This window comes from Myxine glutinosa, chromosome 10, assembly GCF_964187855.1.
Source record: "Myxine glutinosa chromosome 10, kmMyxGlut1.1, whole genome shotgun sequence".
Lineage (NCBI taxonomy): Eukaryota > Metazoa > Chordata > Myxini > Myxiniformes > Myxinidae > Myxine > Myxine glutinosa.
In genome coordinates, this window is record NC_136270.1 from 93,735,069 (window position 1) to 93,753,630 (window position 18,562).

At 45.0% G+C, this 18,562-nt stretch overlaps 1 protein-coding gene across 1 annotated transcript in view; it reads right to left on the reverse strand.

Annotated features, from left to right (window-relative positions):
• Window positions 1–9,918, reverse strand: part of STT3B (STT3 oligosaccharyltransferase complex catalytic subunit B) — a 59,269-nt gene extending 49,351 nt beyond the window's left edge. The window contains exon 1 of the mRNA XM_068126459.2: window positions 9,325–9,918. Within this exon, the coding sequence (XP_067982560.1) occupies window positions 9,325–9,485 (161 nt within the window). The 5' untranslated portion in view covers window positions 9,486–9,918. The remainder of the gene's footprint in view (window positions 1–9,324) is intronic.
• Window positions 9,919–18,562: the final 8,644 nt, after the last annotated feature.

Genomic DNA, 18,562 nt, shown 5'->3' on the forward strand with positions numbered 1-18,562 from the left:
GAGACTCAACTTGCATAAAATAATCCATATTCACAAGGTAACAGGTAAAAACATAAAGGTGACTTTCACCTCTTTTTGTGATATTTTTCGCCTCCATTGTGCTTTTGATAGTGAAATCGCCCTCCACGCTTTGGGTCTTTTGCGATATTTTTCGTCCCCGTTGTGTTTTCGGTCGTGAAATTGCCCTCTACCTTTGTGTATTTTGAACCCCGTTTCGCACCTCAAGCTGTTCCTTTGCTGGAACAGCTTAAGTGCCACCTGCCTTCTGCAAGGAAATCCTGCCTTCAGTCAAACTAGCAGTGGTCCTTTGGGGTGATTTTCCCTCTCATTGCAGCAGGTGGAAGAGGCAGAATAACATTGTCATCATGAGCTCACCCCCTGTCACACTGAAGATACACGATGGACATGAGGGTCCCATATTTACACATTTTCGAGATTGAAGAGAAGAGAATACATGAGCTGATCTGGCATCAAGTTCAAGGGAAGAAGAGGTATTCAATCTCATTTTAGCATTTCAGTTATCCAAAGGTTGTGCATCATCCGATGAAGCGGTGTCAAGATGAAGTGGAAAAGCCTAAATTTGCTTATAAGCAAATTAACAACCAGATATCTTAGAGTACGATCGTACGATATATATTAGGGATGGCACGGGAAAAATTGCCGTCCATTCATATGGGTACAAAATGCCGCCCGTTTTGCCGCCAAGAAAACAGCCAAGACCACGCAGCTTTACACCGAGGCGAAGATTGAGGGAGAGGAGGGAGAGGAGGGAGAGAGGGAGAGAGGGAGTGAGGGAGAGAGGGAGAGAGGGAGTGAGGGAGTGAGGGAGGGCTGCCTCCTCCCACACCCTTCACACCTTGTGCCTTGCAGCCCACCGACACGCTTCAACGGCTTAGCCTTCAGGCTGCTTCCCAGGCTCAAGTGATATTCATATAGTTTACCTGCATAATTTTTACCATTCCACCACTGCTCTCTTCCCTTTGTAAGAGGTGAGGTCCAACAGTACCAATATGTTGACCTGCCTTCACCTTGATACCCTTCCACTTCCCACTATCCACAGCCAACTCAATCCACTCTCCAACAACCACCACCACGTTATTGATATTCCTCAAACAATCTTCCTATCTCAACCACGATCTCCCTCTTTTCCTCTCACCTTGCTCCCTCAACCTACCCACTCTCTTTGCAATTCTCTTTTCCTCCACCCGCACCAAGTGTCAAGCCCACTTCAACAGGCATTTTATCAATGTCCCCGTCAAGCTCATCTGCACAACAATCTCCCCACTCAGTTCATCAATTCTCCTTCTATCCACTCTCTTCACTCCCGCAATCCTCCTGACCCAGTTGTTCTCGTAAACCTACAGACTCTGTAGTCTCTCTATTAATGCCACCGTTTTGAGACATTAAAGGTAGGCTGGCATCACACAAGCACCAAAACTTTATCTTTCAATTATCTTGATGTCTTTCTGCCTGCTAATTTTATTCCATTAAAACAAATTCAAAATAAGTGCGAAAAGTTGACATTGCAGAAGTTACGTACTCGCCCATTTTATTCAGTGTACAGTACTACTAAATCGAGGTAATCCCCGCTCTACAGTAAAAAACAATGTGTATACACAATATGCCTCCTCAAAATTATATCTCGGAGTTCTACGGACAGTACTTTAGACTTCATGGTAGAGTTTCTGCTCTGATATGCATCGTCAACTGTGGGACCTTTTATAGAAAGGTGTGTTTCTTTCTAAATCATGTCCAATCAATTGAATTGGCCACAGATGGCCTCCAATCAAGTTGTAGACATCTCAAGGATGATCAAAAGAAATTAGATGCACCTGAGTGTCATATCAAAGGGGTTGGATACTTATTGACTCAAGACATTTCAGTTTTCATTTCTAATTTATTTGTAAAAATTTCAAAAAAAAACTTTGACATGATGGTGTATTGTGTGTAGATCAAAGACAAAAAACAAATCTCAATTTAACTCATTTTAAATTCAGGCTAACAGAACAAAATGTGAAAAAGTCAAGGGGTGTGAATACTTTCTGAAGGCACTGCACCTGTACCAAGTTTGACTTAGATCCCTTCAGCAATTTTCAAGTTATTGCGGTAACAAAAACATATCATGGACAGACGGATGGACAACCCAAAAACAATATGCCTCTGGTGACTTAAAAAAAAACTTTTTTTTAAATGAAAAAAAACCAAAACATGTAGGGACAGAATCCCCAAAAAACAACCAAACAAGGTAGGAAGGGACGACAAGAATGACTATGGCAAACAACCTCCAGCCATTCTCAAGTTATCGCGGTAACGAAAACCTATCATGGACGGACGGACGGACAACCTGAAAACATAATGCCTCCATCGACTTCATCGGCGGAGGCATAATTATAAAGATATACATATACTGTATGTATATATCTGAATACAGTACTTCAATCATCTGGTAGGCCAACTCAAGAAAATAAATCACAAAGAAAAAACAAAAACTACAAGGAGACAAAATGCCAATATTCGCCGCTTTCTAAGAGGCCAACATCATCAAATGATTTATCGAATTATTATCATCGTCATGTAGCATGCCTAATGCAGAGTGTTGGTGCTGCCAAAGCAGTTACTCGGCTGCCATCCTGGTCAGGTCGCTACTCCGGCACAAGTCCGGCAGTCAGGGCAGGAATTCGCAATTTGTTCAGGGTTCTCCAGATCAGAGGTGGATTAACATTTTTGGGGGGCCTGGGCACAAAAATATTTAGACCCCAAACATTCCCCTAAAACACGAATACATGAAAATGCATCAATACTGTAATGCATGGACTCCATTCAATGCTACACCGAGTTAATAAAGGATACACTAGGAATAGGTACATCTACTACTGTTACGTGGTCCTCCCGGTGACTACCTGGTCTCAGTGACCCCCGGACCGTGAGAGGAACTCCGCCAGAAAGATCTATTATTTATGCTCTTTCGTAACGCATAAATCTGAATTCCAATCAATAAGAAACCCCACACCAAGGATCCGGAATAATCAATGATATATTCCCCGAGCAATCAACAACCATCCACAATCAGCAATCAATAGTACAAAGATGTAAACTCATCTATAATAACTCTAAGATGGCCATCTTATACATTCCTCACGTGAGCCCCACTCCCGACTCCCTCCATGGTCAATGTCTCTCTCAATGTCTCCGTACTCCGGTAGTTCGATCTCCGCACGTGGGCGGTTGAACGGACCCTTCCTGACGTGCTTTCACCGGGCACGTCCCGTACTGGGAACAACGGCTGCAGCACGCACCTCCTGGCCAAGCAAAGCGGGTACAGCAAAGCAGGCAAAGCAACACGCGGCTTGCCCAGCGCGCGCGGCCCAAGATGCGACCCGTACGCGGCCTTGTAGACGGTGAGGCGAACTGTGCCAGCTGCTTGGTTCCGTGCACGAACCCACGGCGACTTGACGTGTCAAAGGGTAGTTACACGTCCCGGTAACTCCTCTCACTAAACGGGCTTTTAAACGCCGATTCTGTTACATTGCTCAATCGATACCGCTCGCGTCCGAGCTCGGCGAGGAAGAGGAAGAATCGTCGCTTCTCCAGGACCTCGTGTCTTTTCTTCTTCCGTTTCCGGTCTCCTTTTCCCCAGAAGGGCTCCTGACCCTTTAATCACAACAACCTTTAATCGACTACACATTGATAAGCAAAGACCTGAATAGTAATTCACATGAATTCGTAACACAACGAAGAGGACCAGCTGATTAATAATGAACACACTTTCATTGGCGTGTTCATTACCAAGTTTTTATTACTTGCGAAAATCGAAGATTTTTTCAACTAAATTAGTTGATCTTATGCGTTACTAGCAGAGGTACCCGGCTTTGCACGGGAGTGGGAGGAGGAGGGGAGGGGGAAGAGGAGGGGAGGGGAACGGGGGGGAGGGGGGAGGGGGAAGCGGGGGAGGAGGAGGGGAGGGGGAAGAGGAGGGGAGGGGAATGGGGGGAGGGGGAAGGGGGGAGGGGGGAGGGGAAGGGGGGAGGGAAGGGTGCGGGGGTGCCCAGGGGAAGAAGGGCCCCTCCCCTCCCCCTCCCCCCCCTTTCCCCCTCCCCCCCCTCCCCTCCCCCCTTCCCCCTCCCCCTCCCCCCCTCCCATCCCCTTCCCCCTCGTTCCCCTCCCCTTCTCTTCCCCCTCCCCTCCTCCTCCCCCTTCACACCAGGGGGGTTGACTCAGCCTGTCATCCCACCGAGGTCGGAAGTCGGAACTCATTGTCGTCAAATAAATGTAGCCTGTATGTTTCACTCTTTGTCACATGCCGTTGGTCCCATGTCAATCGGATGAAGTTGAAAAAGTAACGTTACGAAGGTTCTCTGGGACGTACTGATTCCGAATAATGAAGTTGAAAAATTAACGTTCCGAAATACGCTAATTACGCTAACAGAAGCGCTGGAGGGAGCACTGCGCTCCCTCCCTTAGATTCCCTCCCTCTTCTGCTAGCGCTAATTACGCGTAACACACTAATTTTAAAACCCGAAGTTTTTTTAATTTTAAGGTGTGCTGTAGTCAGAAGCGCTAGAAGCGCTGCGCTCCCTCCCTTCGAATCCCTCTCTCTTCTGCTAGTGCTAATAATACGCTAATTTTAAAACCCGAAATTTTTAAAATGTTTATGTCTCCGTGACATTCCTGGGACCATCCCGAGTCGAACAGTACTTTCCGCTCGCAAATCCGTCCACGGGTTCTCGAGATCTTAGAGATCGTAGATAGATCAGGATACAGACACAGAGGCCAACTCTACTTTATATATATAGATTACCTCCGCCACCAAAAGTGGATGGAGGTTATGTTTTCACCCCTTTCTGTTTGTTTGTTTGTGAACAAAATATCTCAAAAAGTTGTGGACGGATTCGGATGTAATTTGGCAGAGATGAAGCGTTTGTCACACGGACGAAACGATTAGATTTTGGTGAAAATCCGGATCCGGATCCGGCTACAATAATTTGTGAAGTGATTCTTCACCATTGGGAGAAAGGGCCAAAACGATACATAGCAGGATATCTCAAAAAGTTGAGGACGGATTTGGACGAAACTTGGTGGACCGGTTAGGTGTCTGGCAAGGACAAAAAGATTCGATTTTGGTGAAGATCTGAATATGAATTCGGATATGAGAATTATTTAAAATTTTAAGGGGGAAGCGGGCGGGGGATGGGGGGTGGGACAGGAAAAAAACAACACATGGACATTGCTAGGACTTCCAGGAAAGAAGTCGGTATTTCAGAAAAGTGGATCTGGGGTGTTTTAACGGGGGTAGAAAAGATCAAGGTTTTGGATGGGGGAAGATAAGAGATGGTGGTGAACAGCTGTTTTAAAGACCTGGAGGGAGGAGAGGGATTGAAGAGAGTGAGGTAGTTTATTCCAGAAGCGGGAGAAAAGAGGAATGAAGGAGTGAAGGTGAGCAGAGAGTCTTGATTTTGGCAGTTTCACCAAAGAGGGTTGTTGGCAGATCTTGGGCGTCCTGCAGGAATATTTTGGGGACAGAGCACAGATAGAGCTGGGGGAGCTAGGCCGGAGAGGAGTCGGTAGAAGACAGAAAGAACACCAAGCTGCCTGCGGTGAGAGAGAAAGGCCCTCAGAATCAGCCTCATCGCAGGAGATTCCAATGATTCTGAATGCTTTGGTTTCAACCGCGTGAAACCGAGCTAGGTGTGAGGCAGGAGCACCAGGCCAGAGGGGAAAGCAGTATTCCATTAAGCTGCAGATGAAAGCTTTGTATGTGGTGCGCAGCTCAGAAGTGCCCAGAAAGGACTTTGCACGATGTAGGAAACCCAGTCGGCGACTAGCTTTATAGGCCAGCTTGGAAATGTGGTTTTCCCAGGAAAGACCATGGCAGATAGTGAGACCCAAAAGCTTGAGTGACAGAACATCTTCAAGAGGATTGTTCAGAAAGTAGATGGGAGGGTTGTCCAAATGTACTTTCGGAGAGACAAAGTGAGAGTGTGAGATTTGTCAGGATTGATAGACATATTCCACTTGTTTGACCAGTTTGTGATATTGTCCAGGTCTGCAGAGAGTGAAGAGGCTGCTGCCTGTCGATCTGAGGGTTGCGATATGGAGCGGCAGAGAGTGGAGATATCAGCAAAGAGATAGAGAGGATTTTCCAGAGTCGGAGAGATCATTAATGAAGACCAGAAAAAGTCCAGGGTCCAGAACACTGACTTGAGGAACTCCAGCCTGAAGAGGAAGGGGAGAAGAGAGAATTCCATTCAGGTCCACACGTTGACTGCGATCAGAAAGGAAGTCTGCAAGCCAGTGGGGGTTTCCATGGATACCATACGAGGAGAGTTAAATGAGCATGGTGGGGTGCCAGACAGCTCTAATTTCCTGTTTGGCATTGAGGACCTCCATTTATTGTTGAGACAGCAGAAGCAGCATGTCTCGAGTAGAATGACCTGGTCTGAATCCAAATTGATGATCCGAGATCAAGCCATTGGAGAAGAGGAAGGATTTGATATCAGAAGTGATGATCGATTCCATGACCTTGCTGATTATTGGGAACAGGCTGATTGGTCTGTCGTTGCAAGGATCTGTTTTTGCACCTTTCTTGTGTAAAGCGGTAAAGTTGGCCGATTTCCAAGCAGATGGCAGATTACCTTGAGCAAAAGAGAGGGTGAAGAGAACAGAGAGAGGGTGAGATGGAGAGGCAGAGCAGGATTTTAGGACCTGTGGGCTGATGCCATCTCGTCCAGTTGTAGAATCAGAGTCGAGGTTTGACAGAAACTTCTCCACCTTGTCAGGAGAGTCATGTCACCCTTAATTTTGTCATGTCAACATTTTTGATAGTCATGTCAACCCTTAATTAGGTCACCCCTTCATTTTGTAAAAGTCATGTCTCATTAAACATCAGGGAAACGTTTTTTGATCGATTCATCACATGACAATACTTTCCTAATCACTTTCCTCGAGATGGAGCATTCGCTTTACGCTGTTTATCACCACTCACAAGGTGATATGTTTTGTCGGCAAAGTGAGACCCACCCTCAGTCTCATCTCGAAAGATTATGAACCACTATCGTTGATCTCGGGTTGTATTGGTTGCATGACCTCATGGAATTCGGGGGCCCCGGACACGTGACCATTGTGCCCGTGCATTAATCCGCCACTGCCAGTGATAGCTCGCCTACGCTACGAAAGAGCGTAGGATCTTTAACGGCCACCAACGAATGCTGGCAGAAGGGTTGCCCCCATCATCATACATGGAGGGCATACACTGATGAATCACACTGCCTGTGAAACACCGGGATGAGTTTATAGCTGGGTCAGGATTCAAACCCAGGCCAGACAGCTTGGAGGAGAACATGCATACCTCTAGGCCAGTGGTTCTCAACCATTTTTGGTGCCCGCACCCCTTCGGTTCTCAAGAGTATTTTCTCGCACCACTCGTCAGGTTGATTTTTCAATGACTCAAGACAGGTCTTAGAATTAGATTCTTAGCACTCCTTTAGTAACTTTAAAGTGACCATTTTGACGAGCTTGCCACTGGAAGTGTAGCATCTTGTTCTTAACAAATCCGCACGCAATTTGAACGGGAGTTTTCCAACATTATTGGAAGTTTTTACATGGGAGGAAATCCTTGCTTGGGCACTGACAATGAACAGGGTGTGTTATTCAATGTGCAGTAATCTTCATGGGAATCATAAAATTTGGGTCCGAGAATGTACAAAACAAGTGAATCCTCTTGGATTGCGCTGAGGTTCGGGCATGGAATTTCGAGCCTCGATCATGGTTCGAGCCTCGATCTTGTATACAAAAATAATAATAATAATAATAAGAACCTTGGGCCGAATCTCGCGCTTCACCAGTGCGCGTGCGCGAATTTACGTCACGTCGGCAGCGAGAAGGGGTTCCCCAACACGAACCAATCAGGAACTGCCACGTCACACTTATATGATCTCAGAATTCCTGTGACAGGAATTCGCGTTACACTGGCTGGAAGTCATTCGCTAGAGGCGCTTCCTCAGCGCTAATAATCAATTGTTATGCCTCCGCTGACAAAGTCGCCGGAGGCATTATATTTTCGGGTTGTCCGTCCATCCGTCTGTCCGTACGAGCTAAACCTCGTTTTTCTCAGCAACCGTATGTCCGATTGAGACGAAACTTTCAGGGTCGGAGTGACACCCATGCAGAATGTTTTTATGATAATTGTGACATCATAGGCCACGTGGTGTGGCAGCCATCTTGAATTAAAAGCAAGTAATTAAAAAACTATTTCTCAGAAACCACTGAATGGAAATTTTTTGAAACTTGGCACATTGTCAATTACTCCCAATGGGGAACAAAAGCATGATAATGATGACATCATAGGTAAAGTGGTATACCAGCCAAAAATGTTTCAAATCGAATTCCTCATCCTAAAAATCTGAAATTGCATGCAGATGATCTATGACCCATTTGTATTGAAATATTAAATTTATGACATCATAGTTCACATGGTTTGGCAGCCATATTGGATTGAAGGAAAATATTAAATAATTATATCTTTGAAGCCGCTCACCCTATCGATGCGAAATTTTACAAATATCATCTAACAACACTGTTACATATAGTTTGAAAATGATGGTCATGGGTAACGTGGTTTGGCAGCCATCTTGGATAGAAAAACGAACCTTATCCGATCAACACGAAACTTCACAAACGTGATCCTCTTCCCCATACATATGCAGAGTGATGGCATCTACCCGTTGTGGAACTATGCGGAGGCATATTGGCGACACAGCCACAATGTTCTAGTTTAAACTCGCTTCTTGGACTCGTTTGGAGAACATTTTGAACGGTTCACGTCCGTATGTTCAGGCAAACTCGGGATTGCCGTTTGTAGAACGAGGAATTAGTGTTGTGCTGCTGACGCCATGGGAAGAAATGAGAAGATCACGTTTCGGGCGTTAACCCTTCATCGGAGCAAACAGAGCAAGAACTGCTATCCACCGGTGAGAAAGTGGTACGGTTGACTATGAACGACCAAAATTAATTTAAAATTTCTCCAAAAGCTCGAAACTAGCTCAATGAACACGTGAACATGTTGACCTCAATTATTTTTTTAAGGAAGTTTAACGTCCCGGGAAAGGTCAGTGGAAGTGGTGATGGCGGGAGCGGGACTTGGGGACACGACGCGTGACCTCCATTCTCCCGAGTCGCCAACACTCGCACTAAAGCGTCGCTCCAGGTCGACCAGTGCAAGCGGCAACGTCCGTCCGCAAGGTCGGGGATTGTGCAAGCGAAGGATACCAATGCAATGACAAACCCGCGGCAGAGTCGGATCTACGACTTCGAAGGCCGCGCACTCACCACGGATCGAACTCGTGGATAATGCTCTCGAAGCGGATGACGGCAAACAGGCGGGAAGAGAATCCAGCGAGGCTGGCAAGGAACAAAATGGTGAAGGAGAGGAGCGACTGCAGGCCCGCTGGACGTAGCACCGGCCCACGAAGCTCACCAGCATCCGCCATTACCGCCTGTCAAAGCCACCCAATGGCCGCAGGTCTTACTGCACCTTCCACAATTCGTCCTATCCGATCTTTACCTTTTCAGCAGGATGCATTTCTTCCCCGTCAATCAAATGTTAAATATTATTTTCATGTACTATGTTTTAGCCAGTGCGTCTAATAACCGAAAAGCTCCGAAAACCTTGTGAAGCTTCCTCATGAAGTCCTCCTTACGAAGCCGCCGAAACTTTACTTCACAATTTTTTCGTTTTTGAAAATTGCAAAAATTGATATTTTTTCCACATCAAAGCACCAATGTCAAAAAGACATATAATTAATCAACAAACGCAAAATAATGCCAATTATTCGGGTGTTTTCAAACAGCGTTGATTCGCACAGGCACACACAGCAGCAACGCAGTTCAATGTGCACAACAACCCTGCTACTGCTGCGTCTCATACCGTCATGGATGCGAACAGAGGTTAAAATTTGTTAATCTCTTGTTTTAAATATACACTATAACCCTGCTACGGCTCATACCGTCATGGATGCGAACACAGGTTAAAATTTGATAATCTCTTGTTTTAAATATACACTATAACCCTGCTACGGCTCATACCGTCATGGATGCGAACACAGGTTAGAAATTGTTAATCTCTGTTTAATGTACATTTCCTCAGCATAAATTCGCTTTTACAACATTTCGCATCAGGTGACCTTTTTTAAAACCTTGTCCGTTTGCATAATAATGATGAAAATCAAACGGGAGTTCCTATCAGGTGTGAAATATTTAGCCGAGTACCGATAGTCTGCTGCACTATTAAAAAAGAAGTTACAAATGTGCGACTCTTTCTTTCAGTCGTGACAAATGCGATTACATTAAATTGTGGCCAAAATTGACAATGGTTTTATCCTTCCATCCATTCTTAACAAAGCTAAAATACCGCGAGTTTCGTGCACTGCGTTATATCTTCATCCAATGACATCCATGCTCCCATTCTATTTGCTGATTAACCAACCAATCATAATTTAGGACCAAGCCGCGCTGTACGTGCACTGCTATCAATGGTTGAACGTTGTGTGCGCGCAGTGCTATCATTGGCTGAACGTCGTGTGCTCGTCGTGCTATCATTGGCTGGACGTCGTATCCTTGCCGTGCTATCATTGGTTGAACTTTGTGCGCTCACTGCTCGCCGGCCTATCATGAGCTGAACTTTGTGTGCGGAGTGCTATCATTGGCTGCGCAACGTTGTCATTGCTTGTGTGTTCACAGTGCTATTACTGCTATCATTGGCTGAACTTTGTGTGCTCGCCGTGCTATCATTGGCTGAACTTTGTGTGCTCGCCGTGCTATCATTGGCTGAACTTTGTGTGCGGAGTGCTATCATTGGCTGCGCAACGTTGTCATTGCTTGTGTGTTCACAGTGCTATTACTGCTATCATTGGCTGAACTTTGTGTGCTCGCCGTGCTATCATTGGTTGAACTTTGTGTGCGGAGTGCTATCATTGGCTGCGCAACGTTGTCATTGCTTGTGTGCTCACAGTGCTATTACTGCTATCATTGGCTGAACTTTGTGTGCTCGCCGTGCTATCATTGGCTGAACTTTGTGTGCTCGCCGTGCTATCATTGGCTGAACTTTGTGTGCGGAGTGCTATCATTGGCTGCGCAACGTTGTCATTGCTTGTGTGTTCACAGTGCTATTACTGCTATCATTGGCTGAACTTTGTGTGCTCGCCGTGCTATCATTGGCTGAACTTTGTGTGCTCGCCGTGCTATCATTGGTTGAACTTTGTGTGCGGAGTGCTATCATTGGCTGCGCAACGTTGTCATTGCTTGTGTGCTCACAGTGCTATTACTGCTATCATTGGCTGAACTTTGTGTGCTCGCCGGCCTATCATGAGCTGAACTTTGTGTGCGGAGTGCTATCATTGGCTGCGCAACGTTGTCATTGCTTGTGTGCTCACAGTGCTATTACTGCTATCATTGGCTGAACTTTGTGTGCTCGCCGGCCTATCATGAGCTGAACTTTGTGTGCGGAGTGCTATCATTGGCTGCGCAACGTTGTCATTGCTTGTGTGCTCACAGTGCTATTACTGCTATCATTGGCTGAACTTTGTGTGCTCGCAGTGCTATCATTGGCTGAACTTTGTGTGCTCGCAGTGCTATCATTGGCTGAATGTCGTGTGCTCGTCGTGTAATCATTGGCTGAACGTCGTGTCCTCGCCGACCGCCGAGCTATCATTGGCTCCACTTTGCATACGTGATCCACTGCATGTTCACGTGTCGCAGGCAAACGGTAATCCAATTTCCACAGAAACATTGCTGGATATCTTGAAGGTAGCGAATATTAATCCAACTAGTCACTCACTGATCACTCACCAATCCGACTAGTCACTCTCACTGGTCACTCACCAATCCGACCCGTCACTCTCACTGGTCACTCACCAATCCGACCCGTCACTCTCACTGATCACTCACCAATCCGACTAGTCACTCTCACTGATCACTCACCAATCTGACTAGTCACTCTCACTGATCACTCACCAATCCGACTAGTCACTCTCACTGGTCACTCACCAATCTGACTTGTCACTCACTGATCACTCACCAATCCGACTAGTCACTCTCACTGATCACTCACCAATCTGACTAGTCACTCACTGATCACTCACCAATCCGACTAGTCACTCACTGATCACTCACCAATCTGACTAGTCACTCTCACTGATCACTCACCAATCCGACTAGTCACTCTCACTGATCACTCACCAATCCGACCAGTCATTCTCACTGGTCACTCACCAATCTGACTAGTCACTCTCACTGATCACTCACCAATCCGACTAGTCACTCTCACTGGTCACTCACCAAGCCGACTAGTCACTCTCACTGGTCACTCACCAATCCGACTAGTCACTCACTGATCACTCACCAATCTGACTAGTCACTCTCACTGATCACTCACCAATCCGACTAGTCACTCTCACTGGTCACTCACCAAGCCGACTAGTCACTCTCACTGATCACTCACCAATCCGACTAGTCACTCTCACTGATCACTCACCAATCCGACTAGTCATTCTCACTGGTCACTCACCAATCTGACGTCAGTCCCACTGGTCACTCACCAATCCGACTAGTACTTTCCCAGCAGGTTGTTATAGTAACTTGATTAATGAGTGTACCGTATTTTGGAATGATGTTAAACTGGGTTTCCCATCCGATATCATCCCACGGTACCTTTCATTTAAAAAAATTAAAAAAAAGTATCCACGGTGTCGGACTAACCTCGCTCGATCATTTCCTTACGAGTTGCAAGAATGGCAAACAACGCTCGTGTCCGTCATAATACCGCCGACGCCCGAGAAAGCATGTCCATAGAAGACAAACGAAACATGCTAATCGTTAATACTAATGTTATAGGAATGGTAGGTAGCTGAGGTATTGATCCGTGATTGTGATGTCTGCGATAGGGTCTCGTCAAAAGTTCAATGTGCTGTCTGTGTTGTTCATTCCTCAACCGACCGATGTACACTCATGTTCACCCTTCTCCCTCCCCCACAAAAACCGTTCTAATTTTAAATGTATGTTTATCATGTTATATGCGTATATCAGTTATAACACCCTGGTGATGTCTGTGCCATCCCCACTGCATCCAAGTTCCTTGTTGTCTACTTTTCTTTAACGGTCATAATTATTGTCACGCTCTTGTGAGGTTGGCTGGCGGAAGCTTGGCCCGAGTCTTTCACTTGGACCAAGGTTAGGGCAGGAATTGTTGCCATGGTGCGTCCCTCCGATGGACGTCAAAACTGGGTGCCCGGTCTACCAAAATTGGTTGGTGGATGTTCAAGATCCCCACGAAGTCCTTCGCGAAGAGCAAGTCGCTGGACACATAGTCTAATTCACACGCAAACCTGTCTGCCTCTTCCAAATCCTGGTGGCGTCTGGTCAAATCTGTTTCTGGTGTTTGTCCCTCCTCCATCCCCTCCCTTACCTCAAACGGCGACACAGCTGACTCCACACGTGAAAAAGTTAAATGCCTAAACTCTGTGTTTGCCTCAAAATCTTGTGTCCCAAACCCGGCTCTCTCTGTACCCATCTGCTCCTGGACTCTGTGTCCTTTTCTTCTGACAAGGTGGAGAGTTTCTGTCAATCCTGGACTCTGATTCTGTAACTGGACCAGACAGCATCAGCCCACGGGTCCCCACGGGTCCTAAAATCCTGCTGTGCCGCTCTTTCACACCCTCTCTCTGTTCTCTTCACCCTCTCTTTTGCTCAAGGTCATCTGCCATCAGTTTGGAAATCAGCCAACATTACCGCTTTACACAAAAATGTGCAAACACAGATCCTTGCAAATACAGACCAATCAGCCTGCTCCCAATTATCAGCAGAATCATGGAATCCATCATTGCTTAGGATATCAAATCCTTCCTCTTCTTCAATGGCTTGATCTCTGATCATCAATTTGGATTCAGACCAGGTCACTCTACTCTGAACATGCTGCTTCTGCTGTATCAACAATGGATGGAGTTCCTCAATGTCAAATAGGAAATCAGAGCAGTCTCCCTTGACATATCACGTGCCTTCGATACAGTCCAGCACCCCGCTCTGCTCACCAAACTCTCCTCCTATGGTATCCATGGAAATCTCCATGCATGGCTTGCAGACTTCCTCTCTGGTCGTAGTCAACGTGTGGCCCTGAATAGATTTCTCTCATCTCCCCTTCCTGTTCAGGCTGGAGTTTCCCAAGGCAGTGTTCTAGGCCCTGTGGTTTTTCTGGTCTTCAACAATGATCTCTCCGACTCTCTGGAAAATCCTCTCTATCTCTTTGCTGATGACCACTCTCTGCTGCTCCATACCTCATCCCTCCGATTAGCAGTCTTCAGCCTCCTCACTCTCTGCAGACCTGGACAAAATCACTGACTGGTCAAAAAAGTGGACCATGTCTTTCAATCGTGACAAATCTCACACTCACTATGTCTCTCCGAAAAGACCATCTGAACAATCCTCCCATCTACATTCTCAACAATCCTCTCCAAAAAGTTGTCACTCAAGCTCTTGGGTCTCACAATCTGCCATGATCTTTCCTGGGAAAACCACATTTCCAAGGTGGCCTCCAAAGCCAGTCGCCGACTGGGCATCCTCCGTCATGCGAAGTTCTTCCTTGGCCCACCTGAGCTCATCACATGCAAGGCTTTCATCCGCAGCTCTATTTTATACTGCTCTCCCCTCTGGGCTGATGCTCCTGCCTCACACCTAGCTCGGCTTCACGCTATTGGAACCAAAGCTTTCAGAATCATTGGAAGGTCTCGCGATGAAGCTAACTCCGAGGGCCTTTTACTCACTCACCGCAGGCAGGTTGGTGGTCTTTCTGTCTTCTACCGACTCCTCTCCGGCTTAGCCCCCCCCCCTCCCTAGCCCTGTCTGTGCTCTGTCCCCCAAATACTCCTACAGGCCGCACAAGATCTGCCAGCAACCCTCTTCTGGGGAAACTGCTAAAGATCAAGACTCTCTGCTCACCTTCACTCTTTCATTCCTCTTTTCTCCCGCCTCTGGAACAAACTCGCTCACTCTCCTCAATCCCACTCCTCCCTCCAGGTCTTTAAAACAGCTGTCCACCACCATCTCTTATCGTCCCCCATCCAAAACCTTGATCTTTTCTACCCCCCTTAATTCACCCAGGATCCACTTTTCTGAAATACCGACTTCTTTCCTGGAAGCCCTAGTTGTGTCCATGTGTTTTATACCTCTCCCACCCCCACCCCCCTTCCCACGCCTGCCCACAGATCTCCCTGCTCTCAATTGCTGTACTTGAGTGCTTCCCCCTCTCTCCCCATCTTGTATCCCGCTCTCTTTATTATTTCTTGTGTCCATTTGTTTTTTTTTGTCATTAATGTAAGGGTCTTACACGAGCCTAGATCTTGTATACAAAAAAAAAACTATTGCTGGGAAAGCAATGGCAAACCACACAGTACAACTTTGCTGAGGAAGCGGCTTCGGCAACACCAACGCTCTGTACCAATGAGGATCGACAACATAATTCGTTAAGAGTCCAGGAATATGGCATTTCAAACCCAGGCCAAGTGAGGAGTTATATGCAAGACTTTAAATGTGGTGTGTTGCTTGATACTCACCATGTTTAAAAAAGAGAGCGCAGACATATAGACATAAGGGGAGAAGAGGTCCAGAGAGAAGAGAGTGGGGGGGGGGGGGGGGGGGAGGAGAGACAGAGGGGGGAGGGGGAGGGAGAGACAGAGGGGGAGGGGGGGAGGTTGGGGAAGGTCTGTCAGTGGGGGAAGGGGGAGACAGACCAAATAAACATCCCCCAACCGACCCCATGAGAGGTTGGGGAATGTTGGTAGTCGTAGTGAATTGGAAGTGGATGAATGAACGGAAAAGAAAAACCTGGACACTTTTTTTTCATAAATGCATAAGGGAAACAAAACAATCTACATTGGTTTTTTTTTTTTTAATGGGAATTTTTAGGTTGGTAACATTGACAATTAATTTGATGCAGGAAAAATTCAAAAACAGCAGATGCCAAAGTGACTGCCATCACGTCATTGAGTTGTTATTTTCAAAATAAAATGAAATAAATAAAGCAAAAAGCAAAGCAATTTGAACTTTGTCAGAAACATTTAAATATGGAGGAAAGGTTCAGTATCCTTAAACAGTCAACAAGAATGTTCGATTAGGGCAATTTATTAAACTGTACTTTTTGATTTATTTAGTAAACTGTACCAAAAGCAAAGGCTTTTGCTTCCTGCAGATAAAAAAAAAAAAAAAAAAAATCAACTCGAGAAAGCATAATTTCTGCAGAATAAATCAAGCAGCTGGAAACCAGTGGGGTCGCTTCCGTTTCAGCTCAACAATCCTCTTCCCCGAATCTGTCTCCGTCACTGGAGCATCGTCATCGTAGCGTACAACAGTCTCCACGGCTGGGCTTCGGAAGGGGCCCCCTTCAAGCCAGACAATCTTCTGACGAATATTTTTTTGTCTCAAGAGCAACATGGCAGAGACACCTGCCACAGAGCCTGTGCTTAAGCTTGGGTTCACCACAGTTGGGACACAGCTCAATGTCCCTCTAGAGAAAAAACAAAAGACTGGGTTACAAATTCAATGAATGCTGCTAACAAAAGACACCATCTTCAGATTTGATGCGATCGATAGTCCCATAAAGTCGTGGTGCAACTTTGAAATTTTATAACTTTTGATTTATACAAAATAGAAACAAACTGAAAATGGCATTGAAAGCATAATTCATCAAGTTGTGTTTATCTTCATGTTGCTATTGCCTCTACCACCGAACATGGATGGAGGTTATGTATTCACATCTGTCTGTCCATGCAGGACGAAATTTGGTGGACAGGTTGGGTGTGACAGGGACAAATTGATTGGATTGGACGCCTGGCCTGTCACCATTGGACTGCATTTTATGGGACTATGCACAACTATTGTTTACTCATCAAAACCACATTATTTGGATGAACTTAGAGCTACGATCACCAAATACAATTCATGAAATTTCTCAACAGCAACTGGAGAATGTTTACAAGAAGTTGGAAAATCCGATTGAACAATATATTACGAAAGATGGCGGTTATGTTGAAGCCTAAACATTTGTATAGAGCAAACACTTTATGAATTATGCTTTCATGCTACATCTATAGTTTATTACTGCAAAATCGAAGATTTTTCAAGTATATCAGTCAATTGAGTTTGTTACAAGGCAAATTATTTATTTTTTGACAAGTATGTTAATAACTCCGGTTTGTGTGTGTATTTGTCTGTACGCTCACTCACACTTGCGTACAGGTCACAATTTTAAACCGATCTTCACGAAACTTCACCAAATGGTAGAGTTCGTGGTCCGACAAATCCTATATATTTGAGGTCAAAAGGTCAACATAAGCCAAAGGTCAACTACTTTCAAATTTCTAAAATCCTCAATTTTCATCTGATTGACTTGAATTTGAATAAGATTTTCATATCAGCTAACTGAATTCAACCACCAACTATTTTTGAGAACAGCATAGTCCAAAAGGTAAACATAGGCCAAAGGCCAACAACCATTTCAAATTTCTAAAATCCTCAATTTTCATCCGATTGATTTGGAATTTGAATGGGATTTTCATATCAGCTAACTGAATTCAACCACCAGGTATTTTTTTTACTTCAACATAGGCCATAAGGTGAACATAGGCCAAGGTCAACCACTTTTTTTCAAATTTCTAAAATCCTCAATTTTTCATCCGATTGACTTGAAATTTGAATAGGATTTTCATATCAGCTAACTGAATTCAACCACCAACTATTTTTGAGATCAGCATCGGCCAAAGGTCAACAATTTCGAATTTCTAAAATCCTCAATTTCATTTGATTGACTTGAAAATTGATTAGGATTTGCATATTAGCTAACTCAAACCAACCACCAACTATTTTCGAGGTCAACATAGGCCAAATTTCTAAAATTGTCAATTTTCATCAGATTAACTTAAACTTTGAAGACTATTTGCATATCAGGTCACTGAATTCAACCACTAATTTTTTTTTTAGGTCAAAAGGATGCTCTACTGAGTGCCATTCTACTTTGTTCTGCTTTGCCAGGTGTCGCTCTATGAGTGATTTTTCATTGTTCTGTTTGTCCGTCTGTGTCTTTGTCAGTCTGTCTTTGCCCGTCTGCGTCTTCGTCTGTTTGTCAGTCACCTACAGGTCACAATTCTAAACTGATAGTCATTAAACTTCACCAAGTTGTAGAGGACGTTACAATTGAGAAGCCTATTGATTTTGAGATCAAAGGTCATCTTGGTCACATTTCTAAAATCGCCATTTTTTTATCCAATTGACTTGAAAATTGAACAGCATTTGCATATAGTCAATAAATTGGGAAACCAACTATTTTTGAGGTCAAACTTCAAAATCATCAATTTCCATCTGAAAAATCCATTTTCATCCGATTTACTTGAAAATTTAACAGCATTTGCATAGTGCCTCACTGAATTGGGAAACAAACTATTTGAGGTCAAAAGGTCAAAGGTCAACTTTCAAAATCATCAATTTCCACCTGAAAAATCCATTTTCATCCCATTTATTGAAAATT